Raw genomic sequence first — 23602 nt, 5'->3', positions numbered from 1 at the left:
ATTCTAGACTACTTTATACTAGTTTCTAGCCTCCTTACTCATCTCTAGAATACAAACCTGGAAGTCCCCCCTAAGTCCCCTCCATAGACAAAGAACAGGCATAGAATAGGCCTCATCTAATAAATCCTCTGTCTCACTGGGTTGATATGTCTTATTATGAGATGGTTCTTCCTCAGATTCTTCGTCCTCATCTTCAGTAGGAGGTCCCCAAACCTCTACATCATCAGAACTAGCCCACCACCCTTAATCATCCTTCACAAAGGCCTTAATCCAGTCTCCATAGCAGGTTCTAGCTATCTTTACACTATCTAGGATCTCAAAAATGTAGGTTCTGGTCTCCACTAGAGCCTCTCGGATCCTGTAGGGTCCTTGCCATTTTAGCTTGAGCTTGGCCGCAGTGGAAAGGTCGTGGTAGTTTTTAATATCATAGAGAAGGATAAGATCCCCTAGCAATAGTGGCTTTTTCCTCAGCTTGAAGGCATTGAAAGCAGTTGTTTTTCTCGCCAGGTTCTCCCGATATTCCTTGACCTTCTATCTGGCAGCTTCCCGATCTTCTTATCGTCTTTCTAGGATCCGGATTCGAGCCAAGACAATGTCTTCCCTAATATGGACCTCATCCCAATCAATAAGTCTCCAGGTTGGGACTTTAACTTTCATAGGGAGAATAGGTTCCCATCCATAAAGAAGCCAAAAGGGTAAGCATCTATAGGACCCACAGATCGTAGACCTATCTACAAACAGAGCCTAGTCTACCAACCCAACCCACTTCCCTAGCCGGCCAAGCTTCTTAAAATAGTTAACCAAGAATATATAACTGACTTCAATTAGCTCATTTAACTTGGAATTATAGAAGGAGATCTTAGCCATCATAATGCCCAGGTCATCTAGCTCGTCAGGGATTCCTTTCACTAGCTCGCTTCCATTATTAGTAACAATCTTCATAGGCATGCCATAGCAATAGAGGATCCTTCTGATAAACTTCCGGACATTTGCTGCATTTAGGACCTTACAAGACATAGCTTCAACCCATCCCATTAAATTACATCTAGCTTCCAATAGAAACTTCATCCCGTTGTTATTAGGAAGGTATTGTCCGTCGATATGAATCTTCATCATAAGATACCAAGGAGTAGTAAGCTTAGCAATTTCTACCAGTCTCTAGGCAGCGTGAACCTGACAAATTGGACAAGTCTTGATAATTGACTCCACCTTGCATCTAATGCCTCGCTAGAAATAGCGGCGGGAAACAATATAGACAGTCGCCTCTCTGCCTTTATAACCCCCATAATAGTAGGAGGTTATAATAAGATGCTTCTAAAGCTCCTTATCATCAACAACAAGCATAGGGTCGTCTCCTAGGCTTAGTGCTTGTCTCTAGATGTAACCTCCGTGGACATAGAATTATATTGCCTTTTTCCTTAGTTGCAAGAAGTCTCTTGCTAAGAGTCCCTCCGGCCGCTTTAGAGAAGTCAAATAGTTCCCTAGAACTAGCCATTCACCTGTGTAGCTGTCTTCCAGTTTCTTATCTTCAGGGCCAAAAAGAACAAGGTTGAGGCGGGCGTCAATCTCATCCTTAATATCGCCTTCAGCTTCTCGGTCTAGAAGGTCAGAAGGTCCCTCCCCTTTCCTCGAAAGACCATCGGCTACCGCGTTCTTCTTTCCTAGAACATGTCTGATAGTGAAGTTAAAGAGCAAGAGGTAGCTAATCTAGCGGACGACCATCAATCCTGGTATATTGTCGGCCCTATTATTGATCTGATCGACAAGGACCCTTGAGTCGGTCTCTAAAGTAAAGGGATATCCATAGATCTGCATCCTCATGCATCTGACAGCATGAAGAGCTCCCTTGTACTCCAGCTTTGTTGCATCATACCTCTTCTTAGTATCTGACCAGGTACCAGATTCAAACCTCACAGGGTGATGTTTTCCATCTATTATCTGCATCAGGACAGCTCTCTAGCCTAGGATGCTAGTATCAATCATCAGAATAACCTCTCCAGCTCCTTCAGATAGGTCGAGAGAGACAAGGATAGGAGCCATAACAATCCTCTCCTTTAATACCCTTATTACTTCCTTCTCGTCATCTTCCCACTTCCAGGGGACATCCTTCTTTAGTAGCTCAATAAGGGGCTTAGCAATCCAAGCATACTTTTCAATCCAGATTCTATAGTATCCTAAGATACCTAGAAAGGCCCTGACTTCAGTCTAGTTAAAGCAATCTTCCCATTCAACAATCTTCAGGACCTTGTCCTCTATAGGCTTGCAACCATGAGTCCCACAAAGATATCCCATTAAAGAAGCAGCCTTTTGGCAGAAGAATGACTTCTTTGTGGCAATTAAACAGCCTAAAAGCTCTACATTAACCAGAACAGCATCGAGGTTTATCAGGTACTCCAGGACATACTATCTAATACCAGAAAGAAACTCCTCCCCTTTATAGTCCTCAACAGGGCCCTTAACACCAATATCATCTAGAAAAGCTCTAGCTATATCAGGCATTAAATCAAAAAGAATCCTCGTTATAATCCTAGTAAATTAGGCTACTAAGTTCATAGCTCCCTAAGAGAGGGTGCACAGCCTGAATAGACTAATTGGCATTTAAAAGGTCGTCAAGTCCCTGCTTTTTACGTCCAGGGCGATCTAATTGTATCTAGAAAAGAAGTCAAGGACTAAAAAGATCTAACACATCCCAAATTTAGCAGAGAAGTCTTCAGTTCTAGAAGGAATCATTCCATCCCTGATGGTATAGGCATTATACCTCTTGGCTAAGTTAATAAGACGCAAACCCCCATCTTTCTTAGCCACAAGCATCCACCAGTTCCTATAGGAAGCATGACTTTCTTTAATAATCTTATTCTTTAGTCTTTCCTTTAGCAGCTTAATAACCTTGGCTTTGGTTCCATAAGGGATAATTACATTGCTATACTGCCAGGCTGTATGGGGTGTGATTTTAATGACCTGTGGGGGAGTGATTCTAGGGTTAAGTTCCCTCTTTTCCTCGAAGGTCCAAGCTAGGGCTTCTTTCTGATTGAAGATGATTTGACGGAAGATTTCCCTCTTAGTATCATTAAGGGTATTCTTGGTCTGCCCCATCAGAGCGTCCAATCTCTTGCCGAAGAGCCTTGATCCCTTCTTAATCTTTGAGAATTTGGAAGTAATATAGTTAGAGAAAGGGGAGTTCTTTTCCAGGTTCCCTTTAACCTCATCCCATTTCTTGTCGCGCCAGAACGGGTCCCCTTCGGGCGTAGATCCATTAGAAGGGACGTCATCCCTGGGCTGGATCTTATCAGCCTTCCTTTTGTACATAGTATTAACCCGGACTATTATATCCTCTTGGCTGCTATTCGGAATGCAAGTTTTCTTAACTCTAGACTGCGTCGGATCGTTTTCCTTCATCCAGTCTTTAAGAATGATCTTAAAGACTTTCCGTGCTGTCTTTTTGTTGACGTATCTAATAAGATACTCAATGTCATCCTCCTCTAAACTGTAGACGTTATTGATAGCCGGTTTAGAGGGTTCCAGTGCGCTCATAACAACCCCCCGGTGCTACTTCATCAGCAACCAGGTTGACTCTTTATATTCCGCCCGCAACTGGAGATATCAAGTTAATAGTCCCTAGCTTGCAGCTTATCAATATCTCCCTAGGAATAGTGCTATAGTCAAAGGTAACCTTTATACTTCGAAAGAAAGGCATCTCTAGGATGAAGAGGATAGAAACTGCTAATGTAGGGGCCATATATATCTTCTATTCTATGAAGACGTTGCCATATAGATATTGGTAGTGACAATCCCAGCCATTAAAATTGAGTCTTTTAAGAAGGATGTAGTCTTGGCTGAGCTAGGTATAAATAGGAGCCGGCTAGTCTTGACAATATAGTCTGAGATAATATTGCCTTCAGCACCCGTATCTAGGATAGCTTCCCAGGTATGACCATCAGAATGCCCAAGTCTTACCTAAAGCCTCGGGAGGTCTTAGCACATTAACCACAGCCGTATATCAATATTCTGGATGAGGTTTGTAAAAGCCTTTATTATCATCTTATTAGATGCTTCGCAGTCAGACTTCCTCAATTCCTTCCCATAGAAGACCTTCTTTGTAATTTTATTATTTATCATAATGTAGTCTCTTAGAGCAAGAATAGAATTGCCCTGGAAAGTCAGAGGGTCTTTTTCCTAGCCAATTATAACCATAAGAACTCCACATTGCCAAGCCAAATCGTTAAAGTAGGTCTTAGAGAATAGCGGGCTGTTCCGTGTCACAAGCTCCGGCTCTTCCCGTCCCTTAAGAATGTTTATTTCGACGTTCCCTAGCAGCCTTTTCTTGTAGGAAGGAGCAGGGTCTAGCCAGACAGTGTCGGTAACGCCGTCAGCTATATCGACCAATTCCTTTGCCATTAAACAGCCAAATTCCGGGTCGTAATGGATCATCTGAGGGATCGAGACTGGGATCTTTATGTTTAGGACCTTTTGTCTTAGGGAAGCTCTATTCTCGATTAAAGTAGTGTAATAGGTATCTTTATTGGAGGCATCCTTATTAATAGCTTCTACTAGCTTCCAGTCCTCTAGTTTAGTCGGCAGAAGAATCCTTAGCGTAACTACTAGAGGGATCGGATAATCTCTCTCGGCTTCTTCTAGCAGTTCTTCAACCCTAGCCCTCTTAGTAATAGCAGTATCAAAGGTGATATTATTGTTCAGGATCACAAGAGGCTCGCTGTCGTCTTTTTTATCAATAAGGATAATATTAGTAACAAGCTCGTCATCCTGACTGTCAGTGGGCTTTCTAGTTCTGCCGCTGACCTTGTTGATAATTAGGTCCTCAAACAGCGGTTCTGGTTCCTTTTTATGAAGTCCGTCACCAGGTCTTGTTCCTCCTGGTTGGGAGACCAGTTTCGAATTGCAGAGCTGGACATCAGACCTTCTAAGAAACTGGCAGCTGGGGACTTTAGGAACTTTCGGATCCACAGAACAACCAGCTTCTTAATACCGCCAAGAAGTCCCATCTTCCAGACCAGCTTCAAGGGGATATCAGCTTCCCTTCAACCTACCCAGGCCATACCAGCTTCCAAGTCAAAATCACAGTAGCCAGCATCCCTATCTCTCTACAGCTCATAGCATTAATTGGGAAAATAACCAGGAACACAGCAGTAGAAGCATTTAATCTGCCTCTAACTATAGTTAGCATTAACGATAAAGTCCTAGTCGTCCCCATAAGGTCCTCTAGAAGCCGGGTTGTAATTGTAATGAGGCTGATTAAAGAGCCTCTACTTGTCCATAGCATTCTAGACCATAGCTACCAACCTAGCTTCCATATCTTCCTATTAACAAGCCGCATTGATGCTCAACCCTTAAACCATCTTAATAAGGGAGTCAATAACTTGGTCGGTCTTTAGTTGACTTGGCGGCGGAAAGGAACGTTCCATATTCTTCTCCGAGGGCCTCTCATCCAACACAAATTCTCTCTCCCAAGGTTCCTCAATTAGGTCTTTGAATTCCTGGTCCCATTTGAGTAAGGATATCATAAGATCGACCATATCGTCATAGGTCTTTGCTTGCAGCTCCTAGACCGAGATATTCTTCCATCTACACACCCGAATAATAACCTTCCGAGGAAGAGTATGGAAAACGGCATAGGAATTGCCTTCCTTAAATTTCCCTCCATCCTAGAGAGCCTCGCACAGCTCTCGATGGGTCTTGAGCCAGTTAAGTATCTCAAGATCAGTCGCTTTCCTCATGGACAGGGAGTTCATCTTCAGGATCCTTTCAAGGGGTTGGAGCTGTTGTTCCTCATCCTCCCTTTTAAAGTCCTCCAGAAGCTTCATCTTAACTTCCTCCCAGATATCACATTCACAGGCCTTTTCCACCTTCATTCTGACATCCTCATGGGAAAAATAGATTAACAGCATCTTCTTTTTCTCGTCGGTATAAACCCTGCCTCTAATGTAATTCTCGAACAACCACATAAAGCTGGTGATATTGGTCCCTTTAAACTCGCATTTAAACATGTGAATAGGGATGAGGGATCCCAATTCATCGTCCCCATCGGCTTCCAAGCAGCCCTTGTTATTCGGATTCATCTTGGAATGGGTACTTGACTCCGGAGGGGTCCGGTCTTGTAAATATGACTCCGTACCGGCTAGAAGAGCAGCAAGCTGTAACTGAGCCAGTTTAACGTATTGGATTGGGGGGTGGCTAGTCGCATTCTCAAGCATCTTATTTGATGCTTTCCTCTTCTTCTTCCTCCTTCTCGCCTTGGTAGTAGTATCAGAATTGCAAGTATAGTCAGAGAAATCTTAGTCTCTTGAAGAACAATCCTTCTCTTACAACACAGCCTCAGCCAACTACACTAAAATAAACATCTAACTGCAATAATATCCCTTCTGCACAGAGAAACATACAGCCAGAAAGAATTTGTAAATAAAAAATAAAAGAAAGTTAAAGGAGGGTTGAGTGTCTGTCTCGAGTAGGCATAGGTTGCGATGGTTGTAAAAATCTCTCAAAAATGGGCCAGGAGTAACAGAGGGGAATTGCTGCTGATGATCAAGGTCTTTACTCGGCGCCCTTCCATACTTCCTGGCGAAATCTCTCTCTACAGGGCGATCGTCGTAATGATAACTCTCTCCCTGGGTGCTGCTGATCTCTCTATTTTCTTCTTCCGCTCCTGGGGTCAAAATCCCCCCCCTTATACCTTTCCCCCTAAGCTTTAGGATCCCAACACTGTAGATGGACAACAAAGCTAGCGTAACTAGACCTCGGTCTTTCATAAGATGCCAAGTCACAATCATCGCGATAACACCTTCCCATCCGACTAATCCCCATGTATTCTCATTAGCTAATAGCTTACCGAACAGAATTGGCAGTCTAAGCCTCGAATAGACCTCCCACGGGCATGATTATCCAGGAATATCATTCCATAAGATGCTTTCTGAGCCGATTGTGCTTTCTTTTTCGGTCTAGCCCTTAAAGCCGAAGAGTTAGCGTAGTTGTGGTTGGTATAGCCCGGAGTCTGGATCATCGCGGACATCCTCCCTCGCAGGAAGTGTCTTAGACAGGATACCTGGCTCCTCACCGGTTTGATCGGGCTTCCTGGGCTCCCTCAGCTCATGGGAAATTTGGGGAGGTCTCGATCCCCCCGTCTTTCCTTTCCTTTCCTTCTTGCTCTTTTCAAGTCTGGCGGCTTGCAGCGTAGAAGTGCATCAATTGATCCCTCTGATGAGCAAGATCAATTGATTTGCCGCCCCACCGTAACCTCCAATTTAGCAGCAGAAAGGGACGGAAAACAACACCCAACTCATTAACCTTCCCTAGGGGAAATGCACAGAGAGTCGTCGCACAGGCGTCTTGGCCGGTCAGCCCGAAGCTGCACCAGATTACGCGTATGAGGTCGGATCAACCTGAGGCTTATGTCTCCTGATAGGGAAGCATCTCATGAGATTGTATATCGGGTCGGTCGCAGGAAAGTTCGCTGGCAAGGCATCAATGGGGCCTGCGGCAGACCGATATCTAAGGGAGGTTGAAGACGGAGGTTGGACAGGGAACGTAGTGATGGCAAGAAGGCTCAAATAAATCTCTCAAAAATGAAGGCAATCAATTAATAGACTCCCTAGCAGCCTCGAGCCCTTCCGGCCTCTCTGACTTCTAGGAAGAATCTCTGATGAAAGGAAAAACGATGATTTCCCCCAGTGACGGCACTGACCTCCCCTTTTAACCCCATCCGGGTCACCCTAGAGACATCCCCGCTAGCGACCAGCTAGCCCAAGTGTCCCTAACCGCCTGTCACATAACATGCATAGTCTAGGATGTTAGATGCCGGAGACAACAGTGGTTCCGGATCCCAAGAAAATTAAGCGCTGGCAGCAATTTGCCCGGGATACAGCCATGTCGAGGCTGATCTACCGGTATGCCACTAACGATATGGATCCCCAGGAGGCAGATAGACAATTATTAAGCAGTCTAATTGGAGTCTTTCTCCGCATTTTGCGGCATGGCAGCGGAATATCCCGCTGCTGCTAGGGAGTCTTACAGCGCAGGGTTACAATGAGGGATCGGCCGAAAAGCGGCTGGTACGATGGTCCGCAGGGCATAGTTCGATTCCCCTCCAAAGGTCCAGGTGTGAAGCAGCTTTGTCCTGGCCAGGATTGGTCGGCGAGGTCCTTTAAGCAGTCACCGTCTGCCTTGTTAAGGTTGAAAACGATGCCCCCAATCATCTCTTTATTGACTCCGAATTGAAACCCCGATTTTCGTTCCCGAAAAGACGGTGGAAAGGCGCGTAGTCATTCTGGAGATATTTGTTAGGGGTCGTGGGTGCCGGCTGGGGGTATAATGGACTGGGCAATATGGTCCAGTGACCCTCCTTGTTAAAGTCTCAGAAATGGTGAGGCCACCCGCGAGCCGCGTCTGCCCAGTACGTCTCGCAGGACATCAGAAGGCTAAAGCCTGGTCATTAGCAGAAGCCACCGATGGCTCACTTGTCCATATCGACAACCCCGCATATATGATATATCAACCAACCAATCCTTCTTGGTCGTGGAAATTGGAACAACTGCGGTGGCGCGGCCTCATTGATATTTGGGGCGTGCGAGTGGCGCAGACCTTTACTCATGGTGGCCTTCACAGTGCCGGGGCACCCGTTAGAACACATGTAGGCGCCGGTGTTGTCAGGTGCAGTGGCAGGTCTGCTCGAAATGCAACCATAATTTCACCAGACACCGAGGAAAAGACTCTCAAAAAAACGAGGTTCGACGCGGTTCGATGAGTGCTGGCCCTACTTGATAAGACGGAGCAATCCTGGCACGAGTGGTGCGACGCACCTTCAGAGCGTGGCGTGATGTCCTTGCACTGTAATATATAGGCCCTTGACACACGTCCATGTGTTATTTCCCCAGATTGTGTGAAGTCGTCGTATGTACTCCGCTGTCTGAGAAGTGGCGTTGTGATTTCAATCAGCGCCATGAGCACCTGGCCCCGCCGGCCTGCATGTCGCCCATGACGGTTCTATCAGAAGAAAGGAGAGGGATTGCGATATGCTAACGTCCTTCGCTCGCGTACCAACACTCGCATCGGCACCAACACTCGCATCGGCACCACCTGATTCCTGTATAGTGCTGACGTGTCCCCAAATTAGGGGAGTGCCGATGCGGGCCTCGCCCAAAAAGGCTGCTTTTGGCGGCCGAAAGTCAATAGTCTAGTCCCCCTAAGCCTCACCACTGCCGATCCCCAAACCCTGGGAAACCATTGGCAGTGCTCAGCCCTGTCAGACAACTCGGGCATGATCGACGTCCCCGACTTTGTTTCTTCCTGGCATCCAGTTTTTCCCTTCCAGCTCGTGCTGGTCTCGACGTGGCTATGCCATGGGTACCCACGTCCACCCACGTCCACCCACGTCCACACTAATATCCTTGGGGCTGACTATGTGCTGGCACTTCAATCTACATAATATTATTTGCGCAGGTTGTGAAAAGGTGGTTCTAACGAGGTGATAAGCGTACCGACAATGCGCAGGCCAGTAGACCGCCAAACGCATTCCTTACGTGGCTTGCACTATCTGTCCTGGTGAGCAATGTTCTCTCCTGCTACGGCCGATGGCGGCGAAGAGCGATCCCGTCACCTGCAGCACAAACTGTGAGCCTACTTTGACAGTAACGAAAAATTCAATATCGTCATCCTCCTCTGTGGTCAAACGAAGCCAAGCATTGTGGGCAGCATGTTCATTCCACTCCGCCGGCGAGTTCAAGGCGTTGGCCGACTTGCACATTCTCCTTCCCTCGGTGCACAAGGACACTGGAGATGGGTGGAATGAGGTCGCGATCGAAGAACAAGAGTCCCTCTCGCCTGCAAGAACAGGGGTCCAACGGGAGCGAAATGCGCGAAACCTGTTTAGTAACGAATTTGACTCGTTGTCGGCGAGGTCCCAGCTAAAGCCTAAGCAGGCAAGGAGGCAAGCCACGCAGCACCAAAGGCGCGCTTAAAACCTGTAAATAGCCTAGCGCACCTGGCCCTATGAGGTTAGCCCTCCCGGGCGGAATAAATTTCATTCACACACCAGCTGATCTAGTGGCTAGCACGTGACCTTCTCAAGGCACTTCGTTCCTCAATGCATACCACTCCCCAACAGCGACTAGAAGATTAACTTCCTGGATATAAATAACGTAATAGTCGAATCTGCCTTCTCAACTCGCGTGGTCATGATCGATCCTAGATCCGTCCCAAGTTTCGCATGACCGAAGTGGCCCCCACTACCAGGTTGCTGGCGATGAGGCATAACGTGCAATGCTTTAAAGCCCTGGAGAAACTGGACTTGTAGCAGTAAAGGGCTGGCGGCCCGTCTAGTTCGGGCCGTCGAGCAGCAAGTTCGTCAAGCTCACATCGCCATCCAGTAAAGGGACGTCCCACCTCCCCCGCATCCACCCGTTCCTACCGCCATCCTCGTCGGGACTCCCCAACGCCCTCCTCAGAAGGTGCAGATTGCCATCCGCCTGTCGAGCCGTCTCGGCCGCCGATCCGAACCGCAGGTACCGAGTCAATAAATTCATAATCCTCCCCAGCGCGAAGTCCAGCGCCACCAGAAACGCGCTGATACACGCGATGATCATGACGCCCCAAAAACTAAAGTTCGTCACGTCGCCAGTCGTGCGTACCAGCTGGTTCTCGCACTGTGCCCGCAGGGCTGCGTCACCCTCGCTGTCGCTAACGTTCATCCGATTGCCGTATTGCAAATCGATCCTCCCAAATGGGCCCAGCCCCGCCGTGTTTGACGCATATTCGACCATGTAGGCCTGCAACTTGGCGAGGCTCGTCTGGAACCAGCCCTGTACCTCTATTTGCCACTGATTGCTCGGCAGCCCGGGAGAGATGTTCATGGCGGCGACGTTGTTGGCCCACAGCGCGCCCGCGCCGACGCCCGCGACGCTAGTGTATATGTCGGACTGGGCCAATGCCGTGACAATACGCCCGGCGGTGTTGCGCTGCGCCGTGTTGAAGCCCGGCGTATTCTTGGCGAAGACGGCGTCGCTCAGATGATACCAGCCGCCTGGGGGAGTGCACGACGACGTCGACGGGTTGCACACGACGTACTGCTCGGTGCAGATCATGGCGTTGACGCTGACGTCGGGCCGGGCGAGGGTCTGCCCGGACGAGGCGTCATTGTAGGTGCTGTGGGCGGAGAAGAAGGGGTCGTACACGGGTTCCAGGTACGCGACGGCGTTCTGGCTGAGAAAGAAGACGCTCACGTCGGCGTCGGTCCGGTTGAATTCGGGGATCGGATTCCAGCCACGCGACTCCCCGGCGTATGCGACCCGAGGTCTGAAACCTCCAGCTGTTAGCAGCACGCACTACGTCGACAAGAGAGAAGCAACGGATCCGGTCCAACCTACACCAACATGTAGCCGACGTTCGTGCGTGGCGTCGCGCGGTAGTAGAGATACGTGACATTGTCCTCGGCGCTGGCCAACCCCCCAAAGGTGACTACCAAGTGTCTGTCGGTGGTCCGGCACAGGCCCCGGAGGTTCACCGGCGAGCATGTCGCGCTGATTTGCACGCTGACGCGGTCCTGCGCCCGGGCGTTTATCCCCAGCATCTCTTGACTGTCCAGTATCGCCGTCGTCATTCTAAAGGCCGCGTTGGGACCCAGGGTGCACCTCTCGGCCGCCGGTATAGGGCACGGCGCCGCCGGGTTGGTGGTGTACGGCAGCGTGCGCTGGACAAAGATCGACCTTGCCATCGACGAGGTCGTCGTGTTGGCGTAGTAGTTGCTAACATACGTCCGCGCCAAGATCGTGTCGTTGGCCATCTTGATCCATCCCGCCGTCATGCCGTCAATGTCACTCGCGTTGAAGTGCCAAAAGCCGCAGTTCTCGGGCCGCACCCTCGCGACGACAAACCCATTCGCCCGGCTGGCCACCCGCGAGACGAGCACGGCCGCCGCTGCGAAGCCCGCCTGGATGATCAGCGCCGGGACCACCACGGCCAGGGTCCGGACCAAAAGCCGGGGCGGCCGCAGGTTGTGCCAAGCCAGATACATCTTGACGGCCTCCCACGCCGTGCCGACAGGGCCGGACGAGTTGCGCAGGGCGACCCGGTGCTGCAGAGACAAAACGCTGACGGGTCTGCCGCCCTCCCGCACGCGCAGGCCGTGGAGTACGAAGGCGGCGATGTTCCAGAAGCTGGCGCCGGCGACGGTCACTAGCAAGGTGAGGCCCCCGAGCAGGACGTTGCCGAGATCCGCGGGCAGGGTCAGAGTCGCGGCCTGGATGGCCGGCCGCGAGTGGTCCCACCACAGTCCGGTGGCGATGGCGGTCATGGCGAGGAGGCGACGGGAAGGACAGGGGAGAGGAATGTTATCAGAGAGGACAGCATGGTACGCCTCGCCGGGCGTTCATATAGCCTCCGGCAGGAAGGATAGCGATATTTCTCGCGGGAAACTCCGCCGCCGAGTCACTGCCCTTGGCCGGCCTTCAGGTGGTGGTTGGTTCGGCGTCGCAGAGTGAAATGTAGTACCTAGTTGACACCATGGCGCTCAACCCCTGCCGGATGGGACGCCCAGAAGGCGAAGGCTCGACATACGAATCGCCCGGCCGTCCACTCTCCAGTTCCCCAACGGAATGGCTGGCGCGAGACAGCTATCCGTCGTACCCGTGGCCAAGGGTCGGAACCACTACATCCACTCCACTTTGGGACTAAGTAGAGTGGATGTACGATTTTTTAGCAATTACGTAGTGGATGTAGTATATATTCGACCGGAGTGGAATGGGTATATATACGTGGATTTATAAGTGGATTTGTAATTGGATTTTTAAGGCTATTTATAATATCGTCGGTGCCTATTTAGCCTTACTTTTAGAGGTTGATATTAACTCTTCAGCCTATTGCTGCTGTGATGAATTGTTAACCTCGCTGGTGCTGTCCTCGCCCTCCTATAGCTATTTTAACTCAGCAAGTACCAGCTCGTCGTCGCTTAGAGCTATATAGCTGGCATCTAGCTTACTTTTAAGATATAAGTTAAGTAATAGATCCAGGTCTTTAATAAGGCCAGCACAGTACTAAGAGCGTAAAACCTAATAAATAATAATAATATCAGCATCTAGATTCATATATAGCCCTGAGACTATCTTGCTAGCAGCTAAAAATAACCTCTCACACTCGGCTGATATCGGCTAGATCGTTAGGAAGTCTAAGGCCATCCTGGATAATCAAGGATATTTGCGTTACTTAGTGATCCAGTAACCAATTAAATTACAAATGTTGCTATCTCTGGCCTTACAATCCGTCTGCTACGCTTAGTACTCGTCACCAACAATAGTTACTGCGTAGGCTGGTTTTATATTCGGCAGATAACTATTCTTCTTAAAGGGGTTAATAAACTGAGGCCTTTTTGCCGGGGGCTTGTTATTGCCTCTGCTACTGCTAGTTCTAACCTCGAGGTAAGCGTAATTGAATAGCTAGACGTCGGCAACTATCTCTTTTATCTTTTTAACCTAACTAAGCTTATAGGCCTATATTTTATCAAACCAGTTCTAATAATAAGATAGATAGAGTGCTATAGCTATATAGTAGATGGGTATCTTGTCTAGCTGCTGATAATATTTATCTAGCTTATCCTAAGCAAGATTAATTCTAATATAGAAGTACTCTAAATTAGGAAAGTTAGTAGCAAGTTACTTATATTCTTCTAGTATATTAAGCAGCAACTTATAGCTAAGTACTATATTCTAGATATTGCTATAGAAGCCAGTTCAGCCTTATATATACCTTTGAATATATCTATCACCCTTAAGTATCTTTACTACAGTCTTAAAAATAATTAGAATAGCCTTTAAATAGTAAAGAATCTTCTAGTTTTTATCTATTAGCTGATTTTTATCTTGGAGGATATGTAGTTTTCTTGCTAACTTAGCTTATATCACTTTACTAATCTTTTAAACTAATTTTTATCCTCCTATTATATCTTATACTTAATTAGTAGGAGTTTAATAGAGGTTTTTAACTATAGAGCCCTGCAGATTATATAGAGTTATAATAGCTAATATGTATTATTATTGATAATTAGCTTAAGTAGTTTCTTTAATTGGAGTTTAAGGGTGGTGGTATAATTAAATTTATCCTGTTAAATATACCGAGTTAATATAAGATAAATAGGATTTAGTTAAACTGCTTACCCTCTAGACCTTCTTAAATAAGTAAATTAGCTAATAGCTAATATATATATTAACTACAATATTATATAACTTACTAACTGGTTCTTTTTTACGCTATTAAGTATATTCAATATTATATAATACTTCTACGCCTAATAATTACTTCTTAAATATATTAGTATTTTTACTAAATAAGAGCACCTTAGCTAATAAGTTAATTATATAGCTAATATAGCATCCTTAGTGCAGTTAGCTATCAAACTCAAGTTCAATACTAATAACCTCTATTATAGTATTATTATTTTTAGTATTATTAAGCGTAAAATAGCTAACCTTCTTTAAATCTATACTAAGAGTATATAGAATATTAAGAACCTCCCTACTAATTGTTAAGCTAAAATAATAGTAAGCCTCTAAAACCCTAATTATAATTTTATATAGCCAATTCTTTCTATCTCTAAAAAAATAAGCAATACTATAGAGGACAAGCTTATTTTGAGATATTTAGCTATTAAATAAGAAATAAAGTATTTTAGAGGAGTTTCTTAGTATCTTAATAACCTTCTACTTATAGTAGTTATATTCTTAAATAATCTTATATTAAATAGCTATAATACTTAAGTTAGTGCATTAAATTAAAATAAAGGGATTTAAATAGTTAAAGATTTCTTAGAGGATAAAATTCTTAGTAAAGAAAAAGAATTAGTTACTACTAATAATTAATTTAACTAGTATATACTAAAAGTATTATTTATTAAAGTATAAGATAAAGCTATTTATAATATTCTATTTTATAGGCTTATTAATATCCAGTTTCAAAATAGAAGTAATAGTTAGCTAATTCGATTTTAATATGCCTTTAGATTTTAGCTATACTATGCTCTTTTTCTCTCCCTCTGGTGCTGGTATTTTATGCTTATGCTATAGATAATTTGCTGCGTTCTGAAGACCTGAAGAGGTAAAACTCGCGATAATAGGACGATTTCCGAGGATACAGTCCTTGCAAGCCTATTTGCGTAAGCCATGACGTTGAATATCATAGCCAAAGCCCCACAGCCAAGAGCTAGTATTACGAGCGCGTTCTGACCAAGTCCAGCCTCTGAAATGGCAAAAAAGCCGGTCTTCGAGGTGGTGCTGTTGGCCTGGCTGGTTGGCTGACATCGTCAAAAAAATCATCTCTTGCAAAAACAACAGCAGGAAATCTGTTAAAAACGCCTCAATAGGGGCAGTTTCTCGTATGACGTTTATAAGATTAGCTGGGGGGGGATCGACCTTGGCTAACTTGGGTCTCGGTACCTCGATTTACTAGGCAATTATATACAAAAATAAGTACTATAGGCCGTGCAAGCTCAGGGAATATCCCACTGTACCTAAATCCACCTAAATCCACTCCATTACATCCACTTTCAGGTCCGAATGTAGAGGAGGAAGGTGACAGACCACAACGTGGAGCTGCCATCGCCATGCCGGGCATCACTATGGAAGAGGTAGAACGACAGCTCTTCGCGACAAGGTCGTGGAAGGCACCCGGTGAAGACGGACTACCCGCTATGGTCTGGAAACAGATTTGGCCAGTTGTTAAGCAACGAGTCTTATCATTATTTCGGGCGTCGCTGGAAGAAGGAGTACTGCCTGATCAGTGGAGGCATGCCAACATTATTCCTCTCAAGAAGCCAGACAAAGGAGATTATTCGATTGCAAAGGCGTGGAGGCCTATATCGCTTCTATCCACGCTGGGCAAAGTACTGGAGTCGGTCATCGCTGAAAGGATCTCACATGCCGTCGAGACACATGGATTGTTACCAACAAACCACTTTGGAGCCCGTAAACAGCGGTCCGCTGAGCAAGCGTTGATATTGCTGCAAGAGCAAATCTACGCGGCCTGGCGAGGCCGGCGAATCCTTAGCCTCGTGAGTTTCGACGTCAAAGGGGCGTACAATGGAGTGTTCAAAGAGAGACTCATCCAACGATTAAGAGCAAGGGGCATTCCGGAGGAGCTGCTTCGCTGGATTGAGGCCTTTTGCTCGAATCGCACAGCGACCATTCGGGTCAACGGACAGGCATCGGAGGTGCGAAGCTTGCCACAAGCTGGTCTGCCGCAAGGGTCCCCTCTGTCTCCGATTCTGTTCTTATTCTTCAACGCAGACCTCGTACAGCGGCGAATTGATTGTTATGGAGGAGCGGTAGCCTTCGTGGATGACTTCACGGCGTGGGTCACGGGCCCAACGGCGGAAGCCAACCGCGATGGGATTGAAGCGATCATCGAGAAAGCGCTGGACTGGGAGAGGAGAAGTGGCGCAACCTTCGAGGCAGAAAAGACAGCGATCATTCACTTCACCCGCAAGGCGTACAAGTCTGATTCAGAGCCCTTCGCGATCAAGGGGCGGCTTGTCCGACCCAAAACCCAAGTCAAAGTTCTCGGAATGATCATGGACTCGGGTCTGAAATATAAAGAACACATCGCACGGGCAGCGACCAAGGGCTTAGAAGCGGCCATGGAGCTGCAGCGGCTCAGGGGTCTTACCCCAGCAACAGCAAGACAACTGTTTACAGCCATGGTGGCCCCTGTGATGGATTATGCCTCAAACGTCTGGATGCACGCATGCAAGTACAGAAGGGCCAGCCCTATCAACCGAGTCCAGAGGATTGGGGCACAAGCAATCGTGGGAACATTCCTCACGGTGGCAACAAGCGTAGCAGAAGCAGAGGCGCATATCGTCAGTGCACAGGAGCGTTTCTGGAGGCGGGCGATCAAGATGTGGATTGACCTCCACACCCTGCCAACAACCAACCCACTCTGCAACGCTACATCTCGAATCCGAAAGTTCAGAAGATACAACCGCTCGCCATTCCACGAGCTGGCAGTGGCGCTCAATGAGATACCGATGGAGGAGTTAGAAACAGTTAATCCATTCACACTGGCACCTTGGGCAGAACGAGTACAAACTATTGTTGCCGACAAGGACGAGACAGAGACGAGACAAGCAGACCTGGGCTGGGCAATACGGGTTGCTGTAAGCAGTTCAGCACGGAACGGTGTAGTAGGAGTCGGCGGGGTCATCGAGATCCCTGTGTCGGTGCGGGGAGGGCCGAGACTGGAACGATTTTCCTTTACACTTGGCATGAGAACGGAACAGAACCCGTTTTCTGCGGAGCTGGCGGCGATGGCATACGCATTGAGGCATTTACCTGACCTGAGATACCGAAGCGTGGCACTGTTAACGAGCAACAAAGCTGCCGTGCTCACGATCCGAAATCCCCGCCAACAATCTGGTCAAGAGTATGTTGGATGCATATACGATTCCATCGATACGTTGAGGGCCAATGGAAACTCGGTGACTGCCATATGGATGCCCACCAGTGCTGAACACAAACTCCTGAAGACTGCTAAAAGAGAGGCGCGGGATGCAACCCGAGACGGTGCCATCCCGGCTCTGAAGTTTCCCAGAATGCGATCGACGACCCTTAACGTGGCTCGATTGAGCCAGTGTACTAGCAAACACCTACCAGACAATATCGGAAAGTTTTCGAAGAGAGTTGATGCTGCACTACCAGGTAAGCACACTCGACAACTATACGATAGCTTATCATGGAGAGAAGCCAGCGTGCTGGCGCAGCTCAGGACAGGCATGGCTAGATTGAATGGATACCTCTTTCGGATCACAGCAGTAGCATCACAGCAATGCGCATGTGGACAAGCGACAGAGACGGTCGAGCATTTTCTCTTCCGATGCAGTAAATGGACAGCGCACCGAGCCGTAATGTTGCAATGCACCGAAACACAGAGAGGAAATATCTCGTTCTTCCTAGGAGGAAAGTCACCGTCAGACAACGCAAAATGGACGCCAAATATGGAAGCAGTCCGCGCAACTATACGATTTGCGATAGCCACAGGGCGACTCGACAACACGCAGGGTTGAAACCAGATTGCAAAACCTCACTTACTTTCTTACTAACCTACCCTACATTCACCAAACACCTCGTGCCATGGACAGCAGGCACCGCTTCAGCCGCCGTAGATAGGACCCTGAACACTTGGAGAATAGCCTTCAAGTTCGCTTGCTAATAATACAAACCCCACGGGACCCGCAGAAAGATTGAAAACGAAGATGCATTAGCAGAAATTGGATGCTGCATGGGCTTTTACGAGATTATGACAAAGCATGGGAAACGGATATGTACAATAGCAACTAGTGCCCTATTGGTTGTAAGCCACCGGGCGTAATAAATTGTGTGTGTGTGTGTGTGAACGGACGGGAGATGTTTGGGAAGCGATTCCTGCCGAGGCCTCCCACCTAAACCCCTGTGAGACGCGGAATATAGTGGCAGATACTGCGTAGCCATTGCTTCGAGCTTGCAGCTGATCCATACAGTTGTTCGGCTGCCCCACACCCTTCTTGCTTATCCTTGACTATAACACTTAAGGTGTGGGCTGTCGATGATTTTCATCGTTCGCTCTTCGTCGATTTCTCCCCATTCCTAAAAACCGCAACCGGCTTTGCCTGTCTAGTGGCTGTGCCGCCAACACAAAATGGCGGAACCCCATCCGATAGAGGCCGACCAAGAGACCAACCAGATCGATGATGGAGATTCGACTCTTAGCATAGGCCACACCGTCTCGTCCACCTCCTCCATTCGCTCCAGCATAATAAATTATCGAGAGGAAAATGGGAGGACGTACCATGCATACAAGGACGGAAAATATCTCAGCCCGAACGACGAGCAGGAGAATGACCGCCTAGATCTGCAGCATCACTTGTTCATGCTGACATTTGGGGACAAGCTGTACACTTGCCCCGCCGGCACGACGAAGCAAGTCCAGCGGGTTCTGGACGTCGGAACCGGAACTGGAATTTGGGCAATTGATTTTGCAGACGAGCATCCCGAGGCACATATCATTGGCATAGATCTGAGCCCTATTCAGCCGTCTTTTGTCCCGCCGAATCTCACCTTCCAGATTGATGACTTAGATGAGCCCTGGACGTTTGCTTACAAATTTGACTTCATCTACAGCCGCATGATGACCACTTCATTCTCGGACTGGCCGCGATTCTTCGAGCAAGCTTATGAGTAAGAGTGCCAAGGAATCATCAATAAGGCTCGGCATATCTGCTAACACTTCCCGTTTCATAGAAACCTCAATCCAGGTGGCTGGATAGAACTGGCGGATATCGTGTTTCCTGTCAAAGTCGACGATGATACATGGCCAGAGGACTCGGCGTTAAAAAAGTGGTCCACTATCCAGCTGGATGCTACAATCAAAGCTGCACGTCCTATAAACAGCGCAGAGTCCTACAAGTCGCAGCTCGCAGACGTCGGCTTCACTGACATCGTCGAAACCGTATACAAATGGCCGACGAACCACTGGCCAAAGGACAAGAAGCTCAAGGAACTAGGTATGGAATTTCTTGGCGGCATCATGAACCTTGCAACTTCCGTGATGGGCTCTGCTTCAACTGGACCGATCTAGCCTTAAGAGAGTCACATGCTGATGGAAATGACAGGAATATGGAACCTGGAGAACGTGATGCCATCTCTAGAGGGCTTCAGCATGGCGCTCTTCACCCGTGTTCTAGGGTGGTCCAGGCTAGAAGTTGAGGTGTTCCTGGTGAACGTGCGGAAAGAACTTAAAGACCCCAAGATCCACGGTTATTGGCCAATGTAAGCCGTATTTTCCCCACGTCTTCTTACCTATGCTAATGTTTGCAGTTACGTGGTGTATGCGAAGAAGCCGGAGTAGGCCAGGGAGTTCTCAGAATAGAGACTAATATAAAGACAGACTCTATTGATACGCACCCAACTCTCAATTCGTACCCACCCCACCCCCCACATTCAGCCACATACTAGCCACAATGCCTCCCGATGTCGCCAACCTTGCAATTCGCCGACAATGATATCTCGTGTGCAGTATTTTCGCGACTGTTAACAACAACGAATTAAGCAATGTTGAGAAGATAATCAATTGCCAGCTGGCTGCAGGTGCTCCAGTAGTCCTTATAGGGCCAAGTCCTAGATGGTAGGACTTTGTAGGACTCAGAAGTCCTAGATCTCTGACCTCTACACTTTGTTCAAAGAGACTAACTATATAGAGCATTAGAATCCCGTTCAAAGGAGAATAGCAAAAGAACAAGAAGTAGATGGAGTACAACAGCTTCACCCAGCATCATTGTGTGACCTAACAATAAGCTATCGCCATGGCCTTTCCGATGCCGCCTCCGGCGCTCCCTCCAGGGCTTCCTGAACCCCGTGAAGCGCTACCAGTCGAATCAGCAGATGAATGTAGCGATTCCGATGACGGTGACGATTTCCACGGCCCTGACGACTGGGACGGTCAACCTTGGGAGGTAGTCTTTCCCTCGGACTCTCCACTTCTGACAACAACCTATGAGTCTTCTGACGGACTCTTTGATGCCCTAAAGGAGTTCTGTATTGAGAATCGGATGGGTCTCATTACGTTACGAAGCCAAGAGGATAAGGCGAAGACAAGAACGATAAAATATGAGCTTGTCTGTGATAAGAGTCGGTACAATCCAAGGGAATCCACTGCCAAAATACCGGATACGACTACAACAAAGTTGGCCGCCAACTGCCCGTTCAAGATTATCGTTAAATCTCTCCAGACCAACAATTACGAATGGTCCATGAGAATTGTCAGTCCTCTTCATCGAGATCACGACCGATCGAAAAATCTTACCGAGCACTACCATTGGAGAAGGTTAACAGAGGAACAAATGAATCTTCTGGTAGATCTCTGTCTTGACAAGACGATTTCCTGTCGATCCGTTCATAAGCAACTCTGTCAAAAGTGGCCAAACATTCCTATTCGCAGAACCGATATTTACAACTGGCGATGGAAAGTCAACCAGACCAAACGTCAGGGCTACGGCCCTGCCAACCCCTTTGTACGGACGCTCTCTGAGTCGAAGAAAGTCTGGATATGGGGGCTAGACTGGATTGGGGACGAATTCCGCTTTCGAAATGCCGCTTGGGGATATCACAAAGGTGGCAAAATGTGGCAACAATTCTCGTCATGTCTCCAGATCGATGCTACATACCGGTATAGTACCAACTGCTATAAAATGCCTTTGGTTACTGTTGTAGCCGTATCCTCAGAGAAGAAATCTATGCCTATCTGTTATGGTCTACTCAATAACGAGCAAGTTGCTAGTTTTGAGTGGTTTCTCAAGCAGGTATCTAGATTCCAACGAGCAGGCGTCATCAGTCCCCCAGAGGTCGTTATCACAGATAAGGACGATCAATTGCGTAATGCAATCCGGCAAATCTTTCCCAATACGCAACTTCAGCTGTGCGTCTTCCATATCAACAGCAACGTGGTCTTATACATCAAGAAGTGGTGGAAGAAAGCCAACGACTCACTGGACTCTGATCTGGACGATGATCAAGACAATGCAGACGCAGCTGATGTCCAAGAGCTGGAGCGTGGGAATACCAAGGTCAAAGACATGAAGAATGCAAAGCTTGGTCCTCTTCCCAAACGAGTATTAAATACTCGTGCCGGTCTGTACCTCCTCTGGAGATATATGGTATATACCAGATCGGAAGAAGACTTCAATCAAGCTTGGAGGCAAATTCAACAGACCTTTCCACACCAGGAGCGAATTCTTAGATATCTCAAGGATACATACTTGCCCTTGAAGAGAGAATGGGCTTGCTGCTATACTCGCTATTATCGAAACTTCGGATTGATTACTACAGCACCCGCCGAATCAAACCATCATTCTCTAAAGACCTACCACCTATCCCTTCGGTCTGACCTCCCTGATGTTGAAGCAGCAACGGCTAGTCAGACAGACGATAAACGCCAGCTGTATAAAGACAAAATACCCCGGGCAAACACCACTATTCGGAACCAGTTCTCGGGAAGAGAATGGCTTGGCCAGTTGCCCTTAACTGTCACTCGTTGGGCATTAGACCAGCTGGACGAGATCCACAGGCTTATGGAATCAAGCGAGGTCTCCAAGAAGATGTTGCCACCTTGTACAGGCTCTACGAAAACTCAGTATGGCTTGCCTTGTGCTCACAGGCTCTTGGAGTTGGGTCTTCAAGACGAACCACTAAAGAAGGAAGACTTGGATCCATTTTGGCATATCAAACGATCACGAGACATTGACGATCCTCTTCTTCAAATAAAACGTCCTCCGATGGGGATACCTAAGGGTCGACCACGAAATAGCGAACCATTTGGCAACGAACGTGCAATCCCAGAACAAGAATTTGCCCCTCAAGGCTCAACACGAAGTGGCGTGCAGAGGTCAGCGCGTCGAAATTACTCCCAGTTCGAACTAGGACCAACTCTTGACGAGGAAGATGCAGCTGACTTACATGACCAACAACCTCGGCGAAAACGGAGTAAAGTTGCTGTTTCAGTAACAACTCAAGCTGCTCGTCAACAGGCAAAGAGACAGGAAGATCCGAATGAGCCAATTGAGCGGCATATTGCTCTTGAAGTGGAAGAAAACCCGGAAATAACGGAGTCGTCGCCTGCAAAGGAAACGGGAAAAGAAAAGGTTGGGGATAGCATTACTGTTGCAACGGATTAGGAAGTTACCCGGGGAGGAATTTAACAATTAAGGTAGTTGTTGGATTGTGACTCTGTATTACGAAACCTCTGATAGTTCGATATCCTGACCTTAGTCAGAGGGGGTGTCAGATGACATAAAACGCCTCTTGAGAAAAGAGGGGGCCGGAGGCATCCTAGACAAGACAATCAACAGATTCAGGATCCACACCCTATTGAGCATTAATCCCTGGATCGAATGTGTCGTACGCTATCCAACAGTAGTTCAATACTGCCTAAGCACCAAAGGTAGCTGCAATTAAGTTAGGACTAGTCACGGGGCGATGTCGGAGGCATTGTGGCTGAATGTGGGGGGGTGCGTACGAATTGAGAGTTGGGTGCGTATCAATAGAGTCTGTCTTTATAAACGCTTGGGTTACCCCCAGCCTCCCAAGCAAACGTTATATTGCCAGAAGGATCGACGAAGAAATGCGAACTCTTGAGTTCGGAAACATGGCAGGCTCCCGCTCATCCTTACAGTCCCACTCAGTCAGCCGCTAAAAACTACTCAATAAGTCGGGGCTGGTCATATGCCCATTAGCTAGACGGGTCAGGGATCATTGCGAACTTACTGTGTATTAAACCGGCACACTAAAACTAGGACGTAACCTTACTCTGTTATCCTCAACACTTCTTCCTCTGTTATACACTATTGGGGTCTCGCCGCCTGTCACGGATATCTTTGAGCGTTGGGACGATTTCCTCTGGTGACAGTATTGGCTTCTCTGCTTGGTTACAGCTCGTTTTCATTTCCCCAACAGATCGATTTTAATTGAGGGGTGCTATGGAGAATCCAGAACAATACAGAACTGCAAGGCCAACATCCAATTATATTTACCATGACTTATATTTGTTACAGCCTTAATGCTAACTATTGAACCTTAATCTTATGCCG

General features: G+C 47.5%; 3 protein-coding genes across 3 annotated transcripts; 2 read left to right on the top strand and 1 right to left on the bottom strand.

Moving 5' to 3' along the window:
* Positions 1 to 10114: 10114 nt before the first annotated feature.
* BGZ61DRAFT_567422 (uncharacterized protein) lies at positions 10115 to 12770 on the bottom strand (the record flags this gene model as incomplete). The annotated part of the gene is made up of 3 exons (XM_046255966.1): positions 11370 to 12770; positions 10415 to 11298; positions 10115 to 10293 (listed from the first exon to the last, which is right to left on the bottom strand). Exons 1-3 carry the CDS (start codon positions 12293 to 12295, stop codon positions 10115 to 10117), a joined length of 1989 nt encoding a protein of 662 aa, XP_046095439.1. The 5' UTR covers positions 12296 to 12770.
* Positions 12771 to 18660: 5890 nt separating this feature from the next.
* BGZ61DRAFT_499928 (S-adenosyl-L-methionine-dependent methyltransferase) lies at positions 18661 to 19869 on the top strand (the record flags this gene model as incomplete). The annotated part of the gene is made up of 4 exons (XM_046251472.1): positions 18661 to 19199; positions 19263 to 19525; positions 19634 to 19790; positions 19839 to 19869. The coding sequence occupies 4 exons, from the start codon at positions 18661 to 18663 to the stop codon at positions 19867 to 19869; spliced, it is 990 nt and encodes a 329-aa protein (XP_046095438.1).
* Positions 19870 to 21670: 1801 nt separating this feature from the next.
* Positions 21671 to 22139, top strand: BGZ61DRAFT_465678 (uncharacterized protein; the record flags this gene model as incomplete). Its single annotated transcript, XM_046247608.1, has 1 exon — positions 21671 to 22139. A coding segment is annotated over one exon (469 nt), but the record flags the coding sequence as incomplete, so codon positions are not given.
* Positions 22140 to 23602: the final 1463 nt, after the last annotated feature.

Source organism: Ilyonectria robusta (assembly GCF_021365365.1).
Source record: "Ilyonectria robusta strain PMI_751 chromosome Unknown BGZ61scaffold_43, whole genome shotgun sequence".
Classification (NCBI taxonomy): domain Eukaryota; kingdom Fungi; phylum Ascomycota; class Sordariomycetes; order Hypocreales; family Nectriaceae; genus Ilyonectria; species Ilyonectria robusta.
This window is presented reverse-complemented; position numbering and strand designations above follow the sequence as displayed.